Source organism: Notothenia rossii, assembly GCF_949606895.1.
Source record: "Notothenia rossii genome assembly, chromosome: 11".
NCBI lineage: Eukaryota > Metazoa > Chordata > Actinopteri > Perciformes > Nototheniidae > Notothenia > Notothenia rossii.
The window spans coordinates 29,882,901-29,908,100 of NC_136910.1; the positions used below are offsets into that span (position 1 = coordinate 29,882,901).

General features: G+C 42.3%; 2 protein-coding genes across 2 annotated transcripts; both read right to left on the minus strand.

Moving 5' to 3' along the window:
- Nucleotides 1–844: 844 nt before the first annotated feature.
- On the minus strand, nucleotides 845–2,205 carry LOC307023740 (uncharacterized protein; the record flags this gene model as incomplete). The annotated part of the gene is made up of 2 exons (XM_079657242.1): nucleotides 2,081–2,205; nucleotides 845–1,199 (listed from the first exon to the last, which is right to left on the minus strand). The coding sequence occupies exons 1-2, from the start codon at nucleotides 2,131–2,133 to the stop codon at nucleotides 845–847; spliced, it is 408 nt and encodes a 135-aa protein (XP_079513368.1). The 5' UTR covers nucleotides 2,134–2,205.
- An 11,007-nt stretch (nucleotides 2,206–13,212) lies between these two features.
- LOC307023850 (uncharacterized protein) lies at nucleotides 13,213–24,594 on the minus strand. Its single transcript, XM_079657457.1, has 2 exons — nucleotides 23,852–24,594; nucleotides 13,213–19,432 (listed from the first exon to the last, which is right to left on the minus strand). Exon 2 carries the CDS (start codon nucleotides 15,303–15,305, stop codon nucleotides 13,584–13,586), a length of 1,722 nt encoding a protein of 573 aa, XP_079513583.1. The 5' UTR covers nucleotides 15,306–19,432; nucleotides 23,852–24,594; the 3' UTR covers nucleotides 13,213–13,583.
- Between the last annotated feature and the right edge of the window lie 606 nt (nucleotides 24,595–25,200).

The window sequence follows — 25,200 nt, forward strand, 5'->3', positions numbered from 1 at the left end:
CCTGTGGGATGAAACTGTCTCTGAATCTGGTGGTTTTAGTCCGGATGCTGCGGTAACGCCTGCCAGACGGCAGCAGACAGAACAGTTTGTGGCTGAGGTGATGGGGTCTTTTATAATCTGGAGGGATTTCTTCCTGAGCCGCTGGGAGTATAGGTCCTCCATGGATGGCAGCTCCGTCCTGGTGACGTTCTGTGCAGTTTTCACCACCCTCTGTAAAGCCTTGCGATTGAGGGTGGTGCAGCTGCCGTACCAGGCCGTGATGCAGCCAGTCAGGATGCTCTCTATGGTGCACCTGTAGAAGGTCAGGATCCTCTCTATGGTGCACCTGTAGAAGTTGCAGAGTATCCTGGAGTCCATGTTGAACCTCCTCAGCCTGCGGAGGAAGAAGAGCCGCTGTCAAGCTTTTTTGGTGATGGTGGTGGGGTGAAGAGTCCATGTCAGGTCCTCAGTGATGAGTCCATGTCAGGTCCTCAGTGAAGAGTCCATGTCAGGTCATCAGTGATGTGGAACCCGAGGAACCTGAAGCTGCTGACTCTCTCCACCGTAGTCCCATTGATGGCGATGGGGGCGTGTCCCTCTCTCTGCTGCTTCCTGTAATCCACAATCAGCTCCTTTGTTCTGCTGACGTTGAGATGGAGGTTGTTATCCTGGCACCAAAATGTCAGTTTTCCGACCTCCTCTCTGTACGCCGTCTCGTCGCCATCTGTGATCTGGCCGATGACGGTCGTGTCGTCAGCAAACTTCACGATGGTGTTGGAGCTGTGTGTGGCCACACAGTCGTGTGTGAACAGGGAGTAGAGGAGAGGGCTGAGCACGCAGCCTTGAGGGGCTCCAGTGTTGAAGATCAGGGTGGAGGATGTGATGTTTCCCACCGCACTGCCTGTGGTCTGCCCGTCAGGAAGTTCAGGGTCCAGTCACAGAGGGCGCTGTTGAGGCCGAGGTCTCTGAGCCTGATGGCCAGCTTGGAGGGCACAATGGTATTGAAGGCTGAACTGTAATCAATGAACAGCATTCTCACATATGTGTTCCTCTGGTCCAGGTGTGAGAGGGCAGTGAGGATGGTGAGGGCTATGGCGTCGTCTGTGGACCTGTTTGCTCTGTAGGCAAACTGCAGGGGGTCCAGAGAGCCAGGGAGGGAGGAGGTGATGAATGATTTGACTAACTGCTCAAAGCACTTCATTATGACTCTAAGGCCACTTCTGCAAGAATAAACAATGCAGAGAAGCGTATTAGCGAGATAGAGGATCAAGCCAGCGTCATATAGACTGAGAGTTACGTCATCTCCGTTCACTCCAATGGACCACTTTTTTAGAGCAATGGCGGATCGTGGAGCCTCTCAATCGTTCCCCGGAAGTTAGCGCCAAGGCTAGCAGAGCTGTAGAGTTGCAGCATAATAGACCGTTCGTGACGGACTTTTAAAAGGTAAGAAGAAGTTTAAAGATTTATATTGAGGATATTATCAGTACATCTGATTCAAATTAACATGTGTATTAAAGGATGTCAGTGGATTATCCCTAAATTAGTAGATTTAGGGAACGTTTACAGATAACAGATTAAGCTAGGATACCATACCATAGTACCATACATTATACCATAGTGGTTGAATACACAGTATTAGGAAACCCTTTATACTTACTGGACATGTTATACTCATTACATATAAAATATGACCAAGAATGTGAGACAACTTTATAGAAATTCATATCACATCTGTTACTGATGCCATTTGTCATACTTTGTTAAACTCACAAATAATAAAGTTCCAGAACTTCAGTTGGGAACAAAGACCACACCTTATCTCCCCAAGGCAATTTCCCATCCAATAGGTGTGCTATATAGGTGTGTATAACCCTTTCTCCTGTCTGTTACTCCCTCTTTCAGCACAAGAACCATAGGGGGATTCAATGGAGCCTGAATACCTGCAATGAGACCCTCACCCTGCACCCTGAGTCTCAACTCTCAGTGTTTTTCAAGCCTTTCCCTGTTTTTTTGTATTAAACAAAACATTAAGCTTTCCCAATGGTGTGGTTTTCGTTTTGTGAAAAAGTGCAAATGCAGTGTTTGTTTATAATAACCTCACATATTTTTTTGCTGTTGGTCGTGAAATTGCTCCTGCTGACTTGAGCCAGCCATTTTTTCCTCCGCTCTGTGTCAGTGGGGAAGCCGTACATTCGTCCTCCTTTCTCGGAGCGATTTGAGCATCCCCAGGCAGCACAGCAAACCATGGTGGCGAATAGGAGGCAGCACAGCAAACCAGGACAACACGGAGGAAAAGGCACAGACAAACTGCATGACATGCTATTCAATGTTTATTGAATTCCATGTATTTGGAATGGATGTTCCTAAAACAACACATTTAACATCATCATCATCATGCTGCTGCTGCTGCTGCTGCTGCTGCTGCTGCTGCTGCTGCTGCTGCTGCTGCTGCTGCTGCTGCTGCTGCTAGTCCTTTGATAGTCACCTGTCGGTCTCCTGTCCTTTCTGAAAGCCATAAAGATGACATTAGTCATTTAGATAACTTGTGTCCTCAATTACCATGGGATTACTGAAACTACCATGAATTTAAGAAAATGGTAGAAATGAATCTAATCTGAATTTTTAAGCATTCCTTTAGATCCCCTCCCTCTAAATATATCAATAAATATTAGAAAGTGATGCTGCTGACTACCATACAAGTTTAAGAAGATAATATTGGTTTTAAAGAATTCAAAGCTATAAATAAACCGCCAAAGGCTCTTTAATCAAGGCACTGTTAGCCTAACATGTAAACTAGTTGTTCACACTAATCCTAATATTCTCACTTAATATTAGCAAATTCTATTTAATTTTTAAAAACATATTGATGTAAATACATACACATATCGATTTGTTGTATAAATATTGCAAATCAAAACCTTTATTCACTAATAATTACCAAAAATCGTAGTTCTATCTCCTGTTATCAATGCATTCACATTGCCTGCCATGAACTTCCGGGGAACGATCCTCGTCTACATGAACCACGTGACGATAAACGTTTTTGGACTTCCGCTGTCGTAACTCTTCTATCTATATGGCGCTGGATCAAGCCAATTCCCAAGGGAAGACAATGGGTGATCTGTCCAAAGATGTCAAAGCCCTCCTGGGTAAAATGCTGGATCTGGAAGGTAGAAGTCGGAGAAATAATCTCATCCTAGCCGGCCTCCCAGAGGGTAAAAAAGCCGGTGGCATCTCCCCACTACTGGATAAAATTCTCCGACACTTCCTGAAGCTGAGTGACACAATCCCTGCACCTGAGATAGAGCGTGCCCACCGCGCTCTGCGTCCCATCCCGGACCCTGGGCACCCTCCGCGGCATATCACCATACGTTTTCTCAGATGGAGCGATAAGAACGAGGAGTTTAAGACGCTGGCGTCTGCTAAAGGAAAGCTGACATGGGACGGACATGATCTTCGCATGTTTCAGGATTTCCCAATGGAGATACAGCGCCAGCGGGATTCATACAGAGAGCTCCGTAGCATACTGTGCAAAGAAAACCTACAGCACGGCATCCTGTACCCTGCCAGACTCATCGTAACCATCAACGAGGAGACTTTCATATTCAAAGAACCCAAGGAAGCTGAGAAAGTTCTAAAAGAAAAGAGACCTGATTTATTTGGGATGTGACATTACCACAAGACTGTGAGTTGGCCTACACGCTCACAGTCGCACACACCCTCATTAGGATTTTGATGCAGGCTATACTGTAACGTAACCCCCAACTAGTTAGCAAAGGTGTGGTTAATGGCATACAAATGAATAGGCCTATAGGCTATTGAAGGACTGGATTGCCTCTCCACACCTGAGCTCCGCGGCTCTTCTTCTTCTTCACGGATAGAGATGGACTTTCCTCAATCTCAATGTATTTTCCCTCGTATTGCCTTTTGGCAATATATTTTTTGTTTTTGTGTGTATGTGGTTATTGTTAGGGGGAAGGGTGGTAGGATCTCTATGTTTTTATGTAATCTTGTGTTGTATTTTCTACGGTCTTGCGTTGTTGTTTATATATTTCCCCTCCCCTCCCTTGATGCGTCGATGACACCCTTCCAATTTGACCAAAATACTAGCCAGGCGTCCGATATGATTGTTACCTTACTTAAATGGATACACAATTGAACAAAATGATTTTGCTTGGTCTGAATGTAAATGGAATCCAGAATCCAATCAAAAGAAATAAGATTTTGTTGTACTTAAAGTCTCTAAATTGTGATATTGCTATGCTACAGGAGACTCATTTGAATGCGATGGAATCTAAAAAACTAAGACAGAATTGGGTAGGGATATTCTCTTCCCCTGGAGGAAACGCTTGTATAGGAGTCAGTATTTTAATTTCTAAGAATATGCCTTTCAAATCATCCAATGTACATGTTGATCAAGAGGGAAGATACAGTATGTAATTGTTTCAGGTTTGCTACAGAATGAAATGGTGACATGAGTGAATGTGTATGCTCCAAATAGTTTACAATCTAAATTCTTTACCTCGCTGTACCCAAAGATATTGCAGTCCATAGAGGGTCCTCTTATTATAGGTGGCCCAACCCTGTCTCCTAAAAATTACGTTCCCACAGAACTAAACTGCATTCTCAATTACGTTTAGCTTTAGCTTATTTTATCCCACGTTACGTTCGTTATGAACGTATCTCAAATAAGTTTATTTTCTACATATCTTTGCCATTTATTGTCTTGCTTATAATAATGATAATAGTCATTTATAAATATCATTTTAGAGCACACATTTGAAATCAGCAGGCGAGGCTGTAATTTCGCCAGCTGTTACTCTCATGAGCGAGGCAGAAAATAATAGTTTTAACATGCCAAAAGTTGCTGTGTCGTTTATTGCACCTCAAACATTAAAACAAATCCAGAGTTACGTGTTTCTGTACTTCCTCTAAGAAGAAAGGACAGTAACAGATAGGGGTGTAACGGTATCCGTATTCGTCCCATACCATCACGGTTCGGACATCACGGTTCGGCACATGCAGTCACACGGCGAATACGCCTTTTTTTACGAGTGGGAAAAAAGTCTGTCACTCAGGGCAGTATTACACTATATATAATCCAAGGGGCGGTATTGCGCCTAAAAGCCAGCCGCCCGTATAACAAATGAAGAACAAGAACAAAACACAACAAAACGAACACAATACATGAAGAAGAAAAGTTAGTAGCTATGGCGAGTTCACACAACACACAGGAGCTAGAAGACACACCTGCTTCTTTTAAATCAGGTGTGTGGGAACATTCCAGGTTCCATGTGGACTACAACAATGATGGGGTGCGAGTTGTGGATCGGACGAGGATAATGTGTCGGCGTTGTTCGACAGCGGTGCGGTATGCTAGTGGTAAAACGTCAAACATGCTCAATCACCTCCGAGTCAGTCTCAGTCCCCAGCGAGAGGGTTTTCTCGACGGCAGGTGACATAGTTACCGCCAACAGATCTGCCCTCACTACTGACAACGTAGACTCATATTTTTGAAGAAAAACTTTAAAATAGAGTAAAGCTTGAGTACCTTTATTTAGGCATAATGGCCTCACACACTCACAAGTTAATTACACATGTTAGACATTGCCCCTAAAGGTACAGATTCCAGGGCCGTGGGAAGTAGGGGTGCTGAGGGTGCTGCAGCACCCCCTGGTGGAGGATAGGGGATCTGCACTTCCACAAGATTAAATCAAATATAATTTTAAAAAAATCAATGTGACAACATTCATAATTAAGTAAAGATAACACCCTTTTCACCCCGGTTACATTTTCCATTTGCTCTGTACGATGGGCGCTGTAAGTGATGAAAGTGGGGGATGTTGGCTTAGCAGGCGCCCGCAGCTCACAACCAGCGTGAGAGAGAGAGAGAGAGAGAGAGAGAGAGAGAGAGAGAGAGAGAGAGAGAGAGAGAGAGAGAGAGAGGGGGTGCACCGGTACCGGCGGGGATTGTTGTTAATGGCTAACGAATATAAGAAGATGTTTCTACAATAATATGGAGGGAGAGTTCTCTCCTGTCAGACTGAGAGGCTCAGTGAGGTGAAGGACTCTCTGAATGTTTAGATAGTTCACTTTAGTCTAAGTTATCTCAGTGGGTCTCAAACGTTTTGATCACAATTTATTTAAGCAAATATTTTCAAGGCACTCCTTTATAATTATTAGGATAAATAAAAACAGGTTTGAAATCATTCCAATGTATAATATAGGACAGTAAGCCCAAAATATTGTTTAAAACTGGAGAGATCTAAAAATATGCATAAATAAATCAATGTTAACTGGTAATTGGTAAAATGAGATATAAATGAACCACCAAAATAAAACAAGATAGCCTACATTTATTTGTTATTGGCTATGGTAGGTTATTGGTTATGTTCACATATATTATTTGATTATTAAAATGCAAACCGATCTTTTTCATATGGGTGTTTAGAGTTGTATCCCCTAGATCAGTCTCTAGTAATTGGGCGCTCAAAGTGCACCAGATTGAAGCATTTTACTTTAAAATGTTAAAATAAATCTTCCCGGGGGGGCACCCCCTGACCCCCCAAGAGGATAGGAAGTCCACCCCTCAATTAAAACATGTTCATGCAATACTAAATACATTTGAAGTCTTTTATATAAGCTGTCCACCATGTCAATATGTTTCTCTTTTTGTAGTGTATTGGTCTTTTGTAGAGGTTTTTCATTGCCAGCTAAAATCTTGCCTAGGGCAGCAAATTGGTCAAAACTGGCCCTGGTGTCATCCCCACAGCACCCCCCATTTGAAACATGTTCCCACGGCTATGACAGATTCTATTTTGTTTTATATTTATCATTGTATTTATTTTATATTTTGACATCAGGAGATCTTATATAGTTCTGTATTGCCTTTTATTGATTGTGATTGAAACACTTTTCAGTATATATATATATATATATATAGTTGTACAGCTTATTTAACCTTTTTGTTTGACATCAGCCATTATAAATAATATGGCCTGAGTCTGAGTGTGTGTGTTACTGTTTGTGGTTTGTTTTTAACTGTGTAATACAGTTAATGATTCCAAATGTTAGAGTTCCTTATTTTCATACCAAAACTTGCACTACTGTTAAAAATAAATAACAGCAAAAAGAAATTATGCATTTGGGACTTTTTTTTGCTTTTCCTGGTTGTACCGAACCCGCACCGAACCGTGACCCCCAAACCGAGGTATGAACCAAACCGTGACTTCTGTGAACCGCTACACCCCTAGTAACAGAAGATCTCTGTGACGCAAGATGTGGTGTTGTTAATGCAATATGATATCCGAGAATGGACGATGACACTACACTAACCATAATCCCCAGCTATCGTTTGGGACTACAGTCCCGTTGACAAACCCCGTGATTAATCTTCAAGCTCTGGGATTGGATGTTGGAGTGGCAGTGCGCCAAGGTTACGCCGAGCGTCAAGCTCTTTGAAATGGAACGAAACCATGGCAGACTATTCAAAACTGGACTTGAACGCCCCCCCAGAACTACACATGCTGGCTATTGTGTTTCGCAACATGTTCTCTATGGCACGTTTCTACTGGGAATTGTAGTTTTAAAAAGACGTTTTCGTTTTTCCCCCAAATTAGAAGTTGACAGTATTAAACTGTGTACAGCCCTGGAGGTTTAGGCGATAGGAAACAAATTGGTGTGGACAAATTTAAAACATGTAGGCTAATTACTAAATGGGCGAAAATCGCCTGTATCCATTATGGGCAGCATTAATATATACCCACATGACAGCTCATTGTTACTTTGTAATTCTACTCCACTACAATTCAGAGGTTAACCTGGTATTTTTACTCCACTACATTTATTTTAGTTACTTTGCAGATTCTGATTAATGATGTGAAATATAAACAACCCTTAAAGCATACTTTAGTTACACCTGAGTAAAATTCAGGGAAAGTGCCAACAATCAGGAGAGATATTTGATTGTTGGTGCTTGAGAAGACTAAACATTTATCTGCAGATCTCTATAAAGTATATTCAGTAATCGTTATTCTCTACTAATAGTTAATTAAAGACTGTATAATGGCTATTTTGCACATCCCTTTCAAGATTTCCAAAGGTTTATTGACATATCATAGACACAACTACAGTGTAGTTATGCAATGAATGAAAAACTTGGGTCACAGGTTCCTTAACAGTGCATTACAAGACATCTATCAATATGTGTGTATACCTCCACCATTAAACTGTCATATTCTGCAGATTTCTTATACTATCTACATAGAGCACATAAGAGTATAATTAATGTGTATAATATCAGTTAAAATAAGTGCTTCAACATAGTTAACATTGCAGGAAAGCAATATATTAGACGTTAAGTACTTTGTCAGGCTTAATATTTATCTGTAGATACCCCCAAAGCTTTTTCTTATTTGAAAGAAGACCTTTACCTAAAGTATTCTTTAATGTGTTAATAAAGGTTAATTAGATTGTCTGTTTTGCACATCCTCATATTAATATCTTTGTACATCCAGCACTAAACTGTTTTATTGTAGAGATCACGTATCTTCTTGATTTTTTATATTCTATATTTCTATCATTGACCTTCTACTTTCCCCCTATGAAAGTATGTACTCTTAATATTTTTTTCATCAAATAACATTATTCAACAAAAATAACATTATTCAACAAAAATAATTCAATAACGTGCTTTAACCACTAGGCGGTGCAAACAGGGTATGCACAGCATACTAATAATAACTTTGTATTATTAGTGTATGTATGTATAACATCTGAAGATATTTAGTTTAATTCATGTTTTTACATAATTTTACAGGATATTGTTATACTATTTCTCATGTTTTACTTATACACATTAATATCTGATTTATAAAACATCACAGACAGAAAGGTACATCCGTCATTTTATGGTAAGCTATAGAAATTTGGATTCCATAGATGTGTCTCCCATCACCCAAATACCCTGACTATTCTCTCAACTCAGTATTTACATTCTTATATTCAAAGAAATTCAGCAATATCTTTAAAAACGTGCATTGCGGTTAAAACATCCAATCAGCGAGCTGAGGATCTTTCCTACGTCTGTTTCCGGTATTGTTTCTGTAATGAGAGTTCACATATATGCTACATTGAAGGGTGGAATTGACTACACATCTTCAGAAACATAATTTGCTGACAGGGGAGTATGACAGGGGAGGCAGAGCCTCCCCTTTCATACTCCAATGTAACGCAAAAACAACCAAAGAAAAACTAAATAGTAATAATAATAATAAAATGTCTCCACTGATCTATGATGTAAGTGTGATTAATGTATAATTCCAATCGGCCGAGCTCTGCCTCTCGCAAGCCCACAGTAACTTGCTGGAAAGCGGGCACTAATTTAGCGCGGGCACTTATTTTGTGATCGCGCTCAAGCCAGTTACTGTGGGGTGAGGTGAGGCACAGGTGAGCTCTGCCTCACCGCAGAATGTGTCACCCCACAGAAATTGGCTGGAAAGCGGGCCCTAAGCGCATGCCTGTTACCATCTCACTGTATGTCACCAATGTAATGTTTGTAGATCCTTTTATTACATTTATCTTCGCCATCCATAGTCTCTAAATAACTTATTTCATGTATATATGATATTTAGGCTCGCTGGTCTCATCATACAACGGCAATGAAAAAAGCACCTGGAGAGGCAGCCATAACCTCTGCCGCACTGAAGGGGGCGCACATGAGCCCACAGGTTCTTGTTGCTACTGTTATTCTACGCAGAGACGGTAGACACAAACAACAAGCTAGACTTTTGAAACTACAGGAAGATGAGGAGGACTTTTACAAAAAACTAATAGAGATTGTTGTCCAGAAGGATAGCATGGACTTCATCTTCAAGTCAAGGTAAGACCACAATTGTAATGAAAATGGGATCTTACTAAGAAAGAACAATCCAATATTTAGATGTTGGGTATCCTTTTGTTGAACGGTCTGTTTAAAATGAATCGAAGCATCAGACTAAAAAAGCTTTTGAAAATAGCCGAATATTTCGATTAAGGTCAAAATATAATATTTGTAAATCTGACTCTGAAAGAGTCAGTGCCTCACCAGCCATGAACCTCACCGCACGTCACTGGTAAAAATATAGTCTAAAACTATTTTTAAATGCAATTAAACGCAGTTAAAACAATACAAGGAATTCAAATGTTAAAAGGGTTAAAAGTCTTTTCTCAAAACCAGAGTCTTTCCAGGGCTGTAAAGGTGCTCCGTCGACCCTCTCTTGGACTGCCGTGGTCTCTTAATCCCTTGGTTGCATGTGCCTCTGCTCCTACTGCGTTCTGCCTCTGCTGTCTCCTTCAGTTTCTCCCAGTCTCATTCTGTCATCTGCTGCCTCCTTCAGTTTCTCCCAGTCTCAGTCTGTTCTCTGCTGCTCTTCTCCTTCCATTTATAGGCAGGGCTGTTGGTGCAAATTGGCTCCAGGTGTGGTCACTCATTGTCAATCAGCATGGCAAGGCCAATCCAAACATTTCAAAATAAAAGCATGCAGCAGGAAGTTATATCCAGTTAAAAAGGCAAATACATTTCAGAGTAAAATCACACAATAAAAAGGTATAAAACACACACACACTTACAACCATGCAATAATGAATCATTAAAATACATTGCCATGTGAAATCCTCCCACTCTTTAATGTTGCCAGTCCCCTGCAATTATTCTCTGTAGCGCACCGGTGGTGGCCAAGATTTATCCGTGTGGAGCGTCGTGGGTCATTTGCTTGTTCTACTTCTGGAGGAAGTACAGCTACTGCAGCAGGTAGGAAACCATTGGTTCTGGCAGTCTCTGAGTCTCTATGGCAGGTTCTTCGACAGGAGAGTGAATATCTGCTGGGTGGGCTGTCACACTTTTAGATTATTTCTATGCAAGGTTTGTTCACGGCCCCCAGTCTCTGGCTGAACCCTAGTGTTTCCCACCTGTTCCAAAGTCACATAAGGTTTAGAATCCCACCATGTACACAATTTACCTCTTCCCTTTCTGTTCTTGTCACGCACCTACACTCTCTCTCCAGGTAACAGTGGTAAGGCTCTAGCTCTCTTGTCATACTGTTGTTTGTGTTGGGAGGCTGCATTACCCATCTTTTGTTTAGCCCAGCTATATGCTAGTGAGAGCCTCTATTGATGGTCCTTCACCCACCCATTAAGGTTATGCCGATGTTGTTGATAGGCCACCCCTAATCATACTTCTAAAGGTAGTCTCATGTGTCTGCCAAACATCAGGAAAGAAGGGGCATAACTGGTTGCACTATGTGTCGTGTTATTATATGCATGCACCAACTCAGGCAAAACCATGCAAACTCATGCCAGCGGTTTTGCTTCTCAGTCTCAAGGGTGCAGAGCATGTTCAGCAAGGTCTGGTTAAACCGCTCTGCGCTACCGTTCCCTGCAGGGTGATAAGCTTTGGCGCGACTTTTGACAATATCATAGGTCTCGCACAGCTGTTTCATTAGTGCTGACTCAAAATTTGGTCAACGATCTGAATGAAATCTGGCCGGACAACCAAATGGCTGAATTACATGTGTCCACAAAGCTTTAACTGTTGTGTGTGCTGTCTGGTCATGTGTGGGTATGGCCCAAGATAACTTAGTGAGAAGGTCAGTTGCAACAAGGATGTTTTGGTATGTGTCTGTGGGTCTACTGAGGGTCAACAAATCTAAACCTATGACAGGGGGTAAGATACAGCAATAGGTTTTAGTGGGGCCTTTGGTTCTACCCTTACCTTTTGCAGACTGCAGGTGACACAACCCTGATGGAACCGATGTACCTCCCCCTCCATGTTTGGCCAGTAGAAGTGCTGACGCATCCTGGGGAGGGTCCTGTACACACCAGCATGGGCAGCAGCTTTGTGGAATTTCTCCCAGACTTCCTGGTACCTGGACCTTGGACACATAATCTGGTAGTGTACTTCATGGACGTGCTGGTCAATCACCTTACGACACAGTTTATTTTCCATAACTTGCAATTTCTTCAATTGTTGCAATGTTTTCTGTGTTTTGCAGGACAAGGCCTGACGTTCAGGCACTTTGGGTGCCAGCTGGTTTTCCACATACCTCCAAACTGTCTGGATGTCGGGTTCATTACCTTGTGCCTTTTCCCAGTCACTGCTGGCGAACTCATCCTGTCCTCCAGGTGTTAACTCAATGGCTGCTGTGGTTGCAGCTGGTCTTGTAACCCACTCCTCGTCTGGAGCCCTAGAAGACAAGGTGGCAACTGGACATCTTGATAATGCATCTGCATTAGCGTTGCTCTTCCCTGAGCGAAACTTTCTTTTGTGGTTGAAAGATGCGAGTTGTGCAACCAAGCGCTGTTCTACGGCACCGAGGCGAGCCGTCTGTAGATGAGCAACAGGGTTATTGTCAGTAAAAACAGTGATTTGCGCCCCAGTTAGGTAGTCCTTGAATTTCTCTGTCACTGCCCACTTCAGGGCCAACAGTTCAAGCTTGAATGAGCTGTAGTTGGCATCGTTCCGTTCAGTAGGGTGTAAGCTGCGGCTGGCAGAGGCTATCACTCGCTCTTGCCCCTCTTGCACTTGGGACAGAACTGCTCCTAAGTCTTGGTTGCTGGCATCTGTGTTGACTATAAATGGCAAGGAATAGTCTGCATATGCCAAAAGAGGTGCTTGCGTCATTGCAGTCTTTAATGCATCAAATGCTGTTTGACACAGACACACTCACAACTATAAATGAACCAAAAATAAATAAATAAACAAGTTTCAGTATTTTTTCATATTGGATATGGTATGTTATTGGTTATGGCCATGATTTTATGATTATTGAAATGTGTACAGTTCTGTTTCATATGGGTGTTTCCCAGAGTTGGGACTCACGCGTTACAAAGTAATTTTTGGCAGTAACTAGTACTCTAACGCATTATTTTTTAAATTCAGTAAATCAGTTGCCGTTACTACATGGTGTGTTACTCCGTTATTTTTTTTATATAGTCTCGGCTCCCAGACGTTGGTGAGCTGCGCCAACAGCGAGGCGAACAGATCTGATGCCGAGTTTTGCGTGCATATGATACGCCACGTTTTGTCCGTCGGGTCTTGGTAGACCGGAAGCTGTGCGGTTCATACAAACATGTTCTTACCGGTTCTTACTCAATATCAAGCCACAATTATTGTTTTTATTTTAAATCGTATAATGTCTGACTTTTTTTGCCGTCTGTGTCACGGTTTGTGAAACAAGCAGGGCCCAAATGCAGATATAAACTGAAAATTCCTTTATTTCAAGGTATATATGATATATCTATACAATGACAAACAGAACACTCACCGCAGAACTAGTCAGGGAACAAGACGAACCGACCAAGACAGACAGAAAACCCAGAACTTAAATACAAACAAGACTAATCACACAACAAGACACAGGTGAGGAGGGAGGAGAAAACACAGGGGCCCAGGTGAACATAATCAGACAATCAGACACACCAGGGAAACTAATGACAAGAGGAAAAACACAGGGAAAAGGACCAGACAATAACCCAAAGGAAAATATGACAAGGAAAACAGCAAAAACACCCAAACCTACAAACCTATAAACGTGACATAACATGAGAATCGTGACATAACCCCCCCCTCAAGGGACGGATTCCAGATGTCCCAAAAAAACAAAAGTCCAGCAGGGTGGGTGGAGGGGGTCTGGAGGACGGTTCTCGGGCGGACGACATGGAGTTGGCAGGACCCCCGGCAGATGAGTAGTCTGCGGGACCTCCAACGGCACAGGACATGAGGTTGGCAGATCCCCCGGCAGAAAAGCAGTCTGCGGGACCTCCAATGGCTCAGGACATGGGGTTGGCAGGACCCCCGGCAGAAGAGTAGTCTGCGGGACCTCCAACGGCACAGGACATGAGGTTGGCAGATCCCCCGGCAGAAAAGCAGTCTGCGGGACCTCCAATGGCTCAGGACATGGGGTTGGCAGGACCCCCGGCAGAAGAGTAGTCTGCGGGACCTCCAACGGGACCAGACATGGAGTTGGCAGGACCCCCGGCAGAAGAGTAGTCTGCGGGACCTCCAACAGCACAGGACATGGGGTTGGCAGGACCCCCGGCAGAAGAGTAGTCTGCGGGACCTCCAACGGGACCAGACATGGAGTTGGCAGGACCCCCGGCAGAAGAGTAGTCTGCGGGACCTCCAACGGCTCAGGACATGGGGTTGGCAGGACCCCCGGCAGAAGAGTAGTCTGCGGGACCTCCAACGGCACAGGACATGAGGTTGGCAGATCCCCCGGCAGAAAAGCAGTCTGCGGGACCTCCAATGGCTCAGGACATGGGGTTGGCAGGACCCCCGGCAGAAGAGTAGTCTGCGGGACCTCCAACGGGACCAGACATGGAGTTGGCAGGACCCCCGGCAGAAGAGTAGTCTGCGGGACCTCCAACAGCACAGGACATGGGGTTGGCAGGACCCCCGGCAGAAAGGCAGACTGCGGGACCTCCAATGACACTTGAGTGGGTTGGTTCGCCAACAGAACACGGGGAGCTGGCGTCGGACGGACAGCCAACAGGAGACGAGGTGCTGGAGTCGGCCGGTATGCCGACAGGACTCGGGGAGCTGGCGTCGGACGGACAGCCATCAGGACACGGGGAGCTCGCGTCGGACGGACAGCCAACCGGAGACGAGGTGCTGGAGTCGGCCGGTATGCCGACAGGACATGGGGAGCTGGCGTCGGACGGACAGCCCACAGGAGACGAGGTGCTGGAGTCGGCCGGTACACCGACAGGACTCGAGGAGCTGGCGTCGGCCGATGAGTCAGCAGGTGACGAGGAGCCGGAGTCGGGACCATGGTTACTGGAGCCGGCACTGAAGCCGGGACCATGGCTGTAAGGTCCTGTTCTGGAGCTGGAAAGATGGCTGTAAGGTCCGGTTCTGGAGCCGGAAACCTGGCTGCTGGGCGCGGAGCGGAAGCCTGGACCCTGGCTGTGTAAGCCAGGTAATGGAGTATGGAAGCAAAGCTGCGTGGGCCGGTACTGGAGCATGGAGCCATGGCTGCTGGGGCCTGTTCTGGGGCTGGAACCATGGCTCTTGGGGCTTGAGCTGCTAGCTTGGCCTTGCGACTCCTCCTCTTAGCAGCCGCCTGAATACTCCGTGGACCTCCATAAGCCAGACGAGTTCCAGAATATGAGTCCTGGACAGGAGCAGGAACTGGGGCAGAAGCATGGGTTGACTGCAGACGGAACCCACCGAGGCGTATGGTGCCAGGTTGGGAAATGGGAGGCCGGGAGCTAGCATGCCTGGGGCTAGCAGGCCGGGAATCACACACAGGGAGGATCTTTGAAATCCAGCCAGGTAAGAACTTCACCATACCTGGTTTCTCTCTAGCCGTCTGGCGCACCTCCGACTACACAGCCTCCCGCTGCTGAACTCCGGGTGCTCTAGAACCCTGAAGGCAAGAGAGACTGAAAAGAGTCAAGGGAAGCTTATAAAAGTTAACAGCATTTAATTACACAAAATATGCGGTGGTGTACAAAATGAAATGTGCGAGTGGAGGCGCTCTCCACATCCGACCGGTCAGTTCAGGTCAGGGGGTCGAAGAGATCAATTCTTGGCTTGCTCTTCCTGTTGTCATCTGAGGTCTTCTCCTATTGGCCGGCGTTGTCGGGGGGCGGGTCCAATGCAATTCCTGCCTTTTTCTGTAGCTAAATTGCATCATTCTAGCGTCTGTGGTTATTTAAACATTCCCTGCTACACATTATTCAGCGTCAATAAATGAGTGCTAAGTGTGCTCAGTGTACAACATCACATGTCATTTCACCTTGGTTCAAGGTTTGAAATCGCATGATTCCGCCAGATGCTAAATGCTAACCGGAAGTGACGAATTTTCAGAATAAAAGTGTTAAGCTAATAGTGAGAACTTCCGGTTTTTCAGAATAAAACTGATTTAAATCAAATAGTGTATTTAATTCAAATTACGCCATATCAACATTGATTTTAATTTCTAACAATCCCTCCTTACATACCATTTAAGGTATGTCAATAATATTGAAATCAATGCGTTCTTCATCCGAACATTGCATGGTACATAACTCATAAAAGTCAAAAATACAAATAATACATATTCATCATAAATATAAAGTTTTTCATTTGTGCATAACTTCTATCTTAAACCTTTAATGTCACTTCGCAAAATAGCAGCAATTGGCTTGGTATGGAAAATGTCTAACGCCCTCCCTTCACATCATAAATCATCTTCATACTGTATCTGGTGTAAAGGCACTTGTTCCTTTACAAAGTATAAGAAGGATTAAACTATCTAAAAATAGCTAAATATTACTCTTTATTTAAACAAGTCTAGCGCCATTCTATCGGTCGGTTTTTATCTAACTGTTTGTGTCATCCTTTTACTGTGTCTCTGGTGCAATTTACGAATCTCTGCTGGCTCCAGTAGATATAGTTCTCTCCATCCACATTCTTGTTGGTTCTGGGACAGAGGAATAATAATTCAGAACCTGCTGATATTTGAATCTTACTACTTGGCATATGTTACAAACAAAAAACATCTTCTTGGTGAACTAAATAAAATCCTTGTAATCTTTCTCAAATCTAATATAACAATTAACTATTCCTGTTTGTGGTAAAAAACACACTAACATTATGTAATACAATTTCATTATGATTCAAAAACAACTAAAGTCATGATGTCAGAGTGAATGATTTCCTGAGTGTGTCTGTCCTGTAAGGTACGTCATTCTCTGCTTGGATCGTGTGCAGAAATCCCATCGATTGCACCTGGCAATACTGCTTCTACCTATCTATTATCAAGCTGAAAAATGAATACAGAAATCCAACATACTGTCATCAAATGTCTTTCTATTATGAATTTAAATGAAATGTATATCCCTATAATGATAATAATAACCTAAACAATAAAGTCTATGGCCTTTACTTCTTTTACCAGGCTAGTGACAAGATGTTGTCAAAATTAAATTCTGTCTCATTACATTACTATGTTTCAGCTTAACTGTAATATGTTCTTTCTACATTTCAAACCTCAGGTACTTTAATATCTGTTGAAATATTACAAAATTGTTTCATTATCACAGGTCAACTTTTTCGGTATTCCATTCTGGAATTAGATCTCTCACAGTAGCCCCTTGGCCACTGATTCTGCATCTGTGTTACCTGTTATAACTCAATCAATATTAGAAACATGTCAACATTCACCAAACAGTATATTATCCCTAGATATGGAGCAGGTTAATCCTAAAACTATCTTCAATGCTCAGTTTGAACATCTGGGTTGGGGCGGAAAGTTTCTTTCAATCCTTAAAGAAAAAATTTAAATTGTGAATTTTACATTTACATGTTGACATTATACATTATACACACTCCCCCCTATTTACAAATGAACTCATGTGTAACAAAATCCTGTAATGGGGAGGGGGAAAAAACTTTCAGGTAAATATTGGTTAGGGACATAACGAACATTGTTTACAATTTTAGACCCATTATTATTATTTCCACAGTAAACACTTCAGTGAAAATAAGTGTTTCTCTCCGTCTTTCAGGCCCAAAAGAAACAAAATCTTCAGATTTTAGATTGAGTTTTACATTTGCAAACCGCCAACTCCTGTGGGAATAAAATATCATCAAGTAGATTAGAAACGGGTCACATGTCCGGTTTCCCCTTTTTATGGAATTTTTAGGAAACCTCTCGTTTCCCTTGGAGCTCCAAAATAATATGTTAGTCCAAAAACATGCTTGGTTAGTTATTGTTTTAGAATCATGCAGTTACACTGATCACATGCCGGCATTCATTCACACTCACACTATCTGGTTGTCAAGTCAGGTTTGGTTTGGTGACTGACCCCAGGGTCAGTCATTGACAGTGCTTTTGTCACACTGTCAGTCAGGGTCAAAGGTAATTTGGTCTCAGTCTTTTGGCCATGTCGTGCTCTGCAGAGTCTTTTCATAGGTATTTCAGCATAGGCGGGTTCCCTTTATCTACAAAAATATGTCATATGTGGAGCGCCATTCCTTATTCATTCACGATTTCAACTATGATTTTCAAGATGGTTCTAACTTTCCTTTTGGACTTCTGCCTCCCATCTTTCCTGAAACTTGGTACAAAACTCACTTCCTTATAGTACTACTGATACTGCAATTCATTTACACCTAATTAGTATTACAATGTCTAATAGATCTAATTCAGAAACTTGTGTACATAACTATTATCTTGAGTCAAACCATTACTAGGATCTGTGTAGCTCTGCTATGTATTTCATATATCTTCAATTCTGGTCCACTTAAAAAACAACGTTAAACTCTTTAGCAGTGTGTGGAACCTTGGGTGTCCGAACATGTAACAATTACTCCCTCCTTTATCAAGGATTTTAAAACAGAAGTCATTTCATATTTCCATCTGAAAGCCCTCCTATGGTAATAAGTATGCTACAATGGAGAAATCAACACTTCAGATTGGAATACTATATTTGGCTTGGCACGAGCTCTTCCTTTAACATGATCCATACAAATACAGATGTGTCTTATAGAGTGGTTCCTAAAACTATCCTTTTAATGGTGATCAATATTGTAACAAATGAGATCACACGTGAATAAAAATCTCTAAAAGAATAATTTGTTAACATGATGAAAAGATTGAAGCATATGGTTCTACTCTGTACTCCACAACACCCACTGCTTAAAGTGGAGTGAATATTTCCATCATTTTTTCCCTCAGTGTGATTTTCTCATTTTACTTTAATAGTTTCCTCTTTACTGCTATTTTTAATTTAAAAATTGATTAATTCATGGTTAATAAATCTGTTTGTCTTTATGTATTTATCAAGTGAATTCAAGTTATTTAAATGTGGTCTCTTTTATGTGCGTTTGTGAATAAGTGTGTTTATGTGTAAACTCACTCATTCCCGTTCTCCTTTTCTCCTCCCCTGGTTGTCTCAAGCCGTGACCCCGACCTCCTCACTTCAAATCGACCATGCCAACTCCTCTGATTCTGTCTTCTCTTCAGTCCATCAGCTCTTGAATCCATCCGCTGTAACTCTTTTAGGCAGCCTTTGGCCCAGTTACAGCTGCAGCCCACATCATGCCACTGTTCTTGTACTGCTTTTTATATGTCATCTCCTCCTTTACAGTCTCTTCGCTGTTTATATGGAGGGCGGATTCTGCTCTCAAGTTTCACACTTTGCTCTTGCCAAATCTCGTGGCTCAGCTTGGAACTTCATGCCCGGTCTGAGGGACTGATGAGAGTATCTCTGTATGTCAGCAAGCCGTTTGGTTCTGGATGCCTCAGGTGGAGATAGTTCTGGCTGCAGTTCTGTTGTTGTCGTTTCAGCTCTGGTTCTCTGTCTGTTTGATGGAGAAGGAGGAGTCTCCTGTTGGGTTAGGTCTTTTGTCTGCTTGGCGGGACGGGGTCGTAGCCTTTCTGACTCAGAGGGGGAGTCCAGGTCTCGGGACGCATTATCTATAAGAAATCTAGCACACTGAGGTTAAATAAATCGAACCCTTTCCACTCTGTCCCTTTCTAATCATACTATCCGTCTTAGTTGTTAAATGCCATCTAAACACAATGAATGTCTACTAATGATATTACAAATACTCCCTCTAAAAATTGTTTCATCCATTGCTACATATTTACCCAACCTGACTCTTTCAGGAAACCATTTTCTCCTATAAATTGAAACACCTGTTTCAAGCATCACATATTTCACACACTACGAAAGAACATCTCCATATTTTCTCCAATATTTTAAATCCCACTGTTACTTAGAACAATAGTAAACCTGCAGAGCACACTAATCAGATTACAGTAATGAAATTTGAATCAAGTTTAGGCCTATGTCTACTTTCCATTATACTTATTACTTTTAGTGAACATTTATTTATATTGTCTAAATCCCTTGTCTATGATGTGCAAACAGTTCGAGTATAAAAATGTGTTTTTCTCTATGTATTTACACTCTACAGATTCTTGAGTTTACTCATCTCCTGGTGCTGTCGTTGTAAAAATGTTCGATTCCTTATTGTTTTGAACCAGTTTTCCAAAATCAGTTCTAACTGCCGTGCCGTTTCTGCAAATGTAGCGGTGCGGCTACACACTGTGTAAGTGGGTGCCAACATGTTCCTTTTTTAACTTTGATCCGGAGTGCATCTGCAGTGCGTTCTACAACTTCCCACGGTCCACTCCATACAGGTTGCAACAACTTCATCTTGTGGATTTTTACATTTACCCAATCCCCTGGTCCAACAGAAATATTCGTCATGGCCCTGGCATAGGCTTCCGCCTCAATTTTTCTCATATCTAACATTGGTTCTCCTCTGTATTGTGAGGTGATACCTAGTGGTGGATATTGCTGAGTGGGGCAATCTCTGGCCAAATGTCTACAATCACCACATATGAAGCAGCTGCCATCTCTTCTTCCTCTTGAGCGTTGCTTTCCTCTCCATTGTCCCTTTTGTTGATGCTGTATGGGAGTGTATACCTGAGCTGGCGGCTGTACTTGTGTAGGAAGATACACAGGTATTTGCTGTTGCTGGAATTGTGTGGGAAGATACTGCGGTGCTTGTGGCTGTACTTGCGTAGGAAGATACACAGGTGTCTGCTGTTGAAGATACTGCTGTGCTTGTGGCTGTACTTGCGTAGGAAGATACACAGGTATCTGCTGAACTTGGTTTTGTGGACATACACTTCCTCCTCCGCTTTGTTGGTTCTGCATTTGATTCTCTGGTTCTTCCTGAGTTTGAACTGTTGGAGGTGTCCACCCTGCCTTCTCTGCTAGTATGGCCATCTGATTAGCTTCAGTATCTTTCTCAGCCACCTGCATCTTCAAAAGTATTTTTTCCAGTTTCTTTGTTTCTTCATCATCTTCCTTTGTTATTTCCTGGCATTTGATGTCATGGTGAATGAGATATAGTCTCCATTCTTCTGGGATTTTAGCTTCTAACCCCACCACATCTCTAAGGCGTGCCTGCACTGATTGGGGAAGGGCTTTAATGTCCTTCCACAGCATTGTGACAGCCGGCGAAACGTCATGTCGTTCTCCAGTACAGTCCTCCCACACTCCTTCACATCTCTTCAGGAAGGCATGCATGTTTTCTTCCGTGCCTTTCCTCAGGCCGGTGAGGGCATGTAAACTGCGTGTTGTCGGGTAGATGTGACGAATAGCAGCCCAATAATTCGACCTGATGTAGTTGAATGAAGTGTCATCTGGGTCGTGCGTGCAATTGGCCTCGGAATCTACTGCTCTTGCTTCCAGTCGTCCTTCAATCCGTCCGAGCAGGGCCCTCATGTCTCCCAAGCACAGGTGGTCTTGGGCTGTGTATCTCTCCACATCAGTCACCCACTTCTGACCTCCTTTCGTGAGTGGAGGTAGTTTTGCCACTAATGCTTCCATGTCCCTGTGAGTCCATGATTGGTATTGAAATCCTCCTCTTCCAGCCGCTATCAATGGCATGGAGGTATGTGCACCGGTCTTGGATCTTTTAGTTTTCTTGGTTCTTCTCGTTTTGGGGCATTTCCCAGGGTAATGTTGCTCATTTTCGTCGCTACTATTATTCTCAGGAGGAGATGCAAAACCGCGTTGTTGCTGTGACTGTTCATGGTTTGGGGAGTGTCTACTGGTTTCAGACTGTGTACCGCCGTCGTCATCTTCACCTCCCTGTCCTTCGGAATAGTCAGGAGAGTAGTTTGTTCTGCGTTTTCTTTGAGTTCTTCGTTCTTCTTGTTCTCTCCTTTCTCTCTGTTGTCTATCTGCCTTCATGTCCTGAAATCTTACATCTTCTTGTCATCTTTCCGCCAGAAGTTGTTGGTATTTATCTTCCTCCCTTTGTCTTTCGGCAATAATGTCATTATGGGCTTCAACTGCCTTTCGTCTCTCTTCAATAATGTCATTATGTGCTTCATCTGCTTTTCGTCTCTCTTCCATTCCTCTGTTGAGCTGCTCTTCCATTCTTCTGTTGAGTTCCTTTTCCATTATTCTGCCGAGTTCTTCCATTCTTCTGTTGGATTCTTCCTCTCTTCTGCAGAGTTCTGCTTCCATTCTTCTGTTGGATTCTTCCTCTCTTCTGCCGAGTTCTTCCATTCTTCTGTTGGATTCTTCCTCTCTTCTGCAGAGTTCTGCTTCCATTCTTCTGCTGAGTTCTTCCATTCTTCTGTTGGTCTCCTCTTCCATTCTTCTGCTGAGTTCTACCACATGTAAGCTGTTTGTCAATCCTTGGCTGGCATCTTCCAGATGGAATACCAGACTTGCAACCATAGCTTTTCTTTTTTCAGCTCTGTTCATAGCAATGTTTTCAGGTCCATACCAAGAGGGTTGTCCGGCTTTGATCCATGCTTTTTCCTGTTGTAGGTATTCAGCATTCTCATGTTCAACTACAGCTTTTCTATGGGCTTCCGTTGGTCCAGGTTGATCATCTGCTGGAATCAATCCTCTCGTTTGCCACTGTTCTAACAGTTTCTCCATTTGGTTCCATATCCTCTGTCTTTTACTTGAAACTGTTAAAGCATCTGATCTGATTTTTACCCTTTCCTAGATATCTGCAGTTGAGCCTGGCTCTGCGACTGGTCTCAACTTGGTGTCTTTTGGCGACATGTTTAAGTACTTGGATAATATTATTAAGTTATCAAAGATGAAAAACTAATCCTCTAAATAGTACCTTTGTATTCTTTATAAAGATATCCTATGTCACCTGAACTTAACTTTAAAATCTGGTTGTTGTTTTTTTTGTTGTTTTTTTCAAATAAATTAAAATGTTGGAAAATCAAAATCAAAATCAGACAAATAAAATTAACATTTTGAAATTATGCAAATTTTAAAATCTGAATAAAGAAATAAAAATGAACAGGAGTTGACTTAGTAATATGAAAATAGGAATATGGTGCAAATCCAAATAAACCGTGTACAGTGTATACTCAAGTTTATGAAATTATGCAAATGTCATAAAATGAGTCAACTACAATACTTCAATTCAAAGAAACCTCCTGTAATCTTTATCTGTGTGGTGAAGAATGTATTAAAAAAAAAAAAAAAAAAAAAAAATGCAATGTAATCTGTGTGGTGAAGAATGTATTAACTGTAATACTTATTATGTCCGCTAGGGGAGCTGTTTTATTTTTGAACTCCTCTCAAATGTATCAACTAGTACTTCCGGTTCATAAACCTACTTCCTGTTTATTTCCCCAAAATAATAAAGTTCAAATGACTTTCTTTGAAAAGCATGAAAAACAAAACAACTCAATCTACTCTCAACGTTCATCTACACCATCCCTGTGTATTTAATCAGTAATTACCAGTTGTATCTTCACTCAAACTACTTCATCATCTAGTAATGCCAACTGGCTAGCTAACTAGCTTAGCAGTATAGCATAAACCTCATGTGACTGGGGGAAGGGGAACACTCAACATGTGCAGATTAAAACCATACTGCTTGACAATACAAAACAACACAATCTTCATTTATCTTAGCTCTAAATTCTTTCGATGCTGACCTTAAAAGCTGATCTCATACCAATCTTGTACACAATCGTTTCGGCTTAGAACATTGCACAAAAATATACTTTCCGGCTTAAAAACTCCACACAATATACTTTATTAAACCAGACTACGCCGGTTTAACACATCAAACATATAGACTAACATGAATGGACCCAGTCCAGTGTAAACCAGATCAAGTCTGGTACCTCCCCAGAAGGTCTTAATACTATGTAATATTCACATTAATCGGGCGGCGCCGAGGATACAACAGAGATGAATAGAAACACTATATACAATCTCCACACCACTCGCAATCACCACATTATCACCACAGATCAATCTACAGATCACTACCAACGCTTGCACCTAATGTAAGTTATTTAACTATACAGTTTTTGAATTGAACAGGTAACTGTCTCACCTTTCGTTTAGGCCCAGCCAAAAACTCCAGCAGTGAGTCTGTAGCCTGTCCTCCCTTTGTGCAGCCTGGTGTGATGCTAGTTAGCTTGCAGCCTTCCCCTCTACTCAGCTCTATCCTGCTTCAGGTCCAACCAGGGACGCCAAATTGAAAGCAATTCTAGAACCCTGAAGGCAAGAGAGACTGAAAAGAGTCAAGGGAAGCTTATAAAAGTTAACAGCATTTAATTACACAAAATATGCGGTGGTGTACAAAATGAAATGTGCGAGTGGAGGCGCTCTCCACATCCGACCGGTCAGTTCAGGTCAGGGGGTCGAAGAGATCAATTCTTAGCTTGCTCTTCCTGTTGTCATCTGAGGTCTTCTCCTATTGGCCGGCGTTGTCGGGGGGCGGGTCCAATGCAATTCCTGCCTTTTTCTGTAGCTAAATTGCATCATTCTAGCGTCTGTGGTTATTTAAACATTCCCTGCTACACATTATTCAGCGTCAATAAATGAGTGCTAATCCCAGTGTGCTCAGTGTACAACATCACATGTCATTTCACCTTGGTTCAAGGTTTGAAATCGTATGATTCCGCCAGATGCTAAATGCTAACCGGAAGTGACACATTTTCAGAATAAAAGTGTTAAGCTAATAGTGAGAACTTCCGGTTTTTCAGAATAAAACTGATTTAAATCAAATAGTGTATTTAATTCAAATTACGCCATATCAACATTGATTTTAATTTCTAACATTAGCCAAAAAAAAGGAAAAATGTAATAATTCCGACTCGAACGGATCTGCTGGACCCATTTCTTGGTCGGTTCGTACTGTCACGGTTTGTGAAACAAGCAGGACCCAAATGCAGATATAAACTGAAACTTCCTTTATTTCAAGGCTATGATATATCTATACAATGACAAACAGAACACTCACCGCAGAACTAGTCAGGGAACAAGACGAACCGACCAAGACAGACAGAAAACCCAGAACTTAAATACAAACAAGACTAATCACACAACAAGACACAGGTGAGGAGGGAGGAGAAAACACAGGGGCCCAGGTGAACATAATCAGACAATTAGACACACCAGGGAAACTAATGACAAGAGGAAAAACACGGGGAAAAGGACCAGACAATAACCCAAAGGAAAACATGACATGGAAAACAGCATAAACACCCAAACCTACAAAACTATAAACGTGACATAACATGAGAATCGGGACAGTCTGTGAGTAAAAGAAATGTGGCTCGGAGCCTCAGAATAATGAAATCTGGATTTAAAAAAAAAAAAAAAGTTATTCTAATTTGTTATTCTTTTCTGAATAACACACTGTTATTTACTCAACAATAACACAAAATTATCCTTGTT

Bases quoted from the DNA above. Each gene is read 5' to 3' on its own strand.
- LOC307023850 (XM_079657457.1), bottom strand. From the start codon at position 15,305: ATGGTGAAGTTCTTACCTGGCTGGATTTCAAAGATCCTCCCTGTGTGT.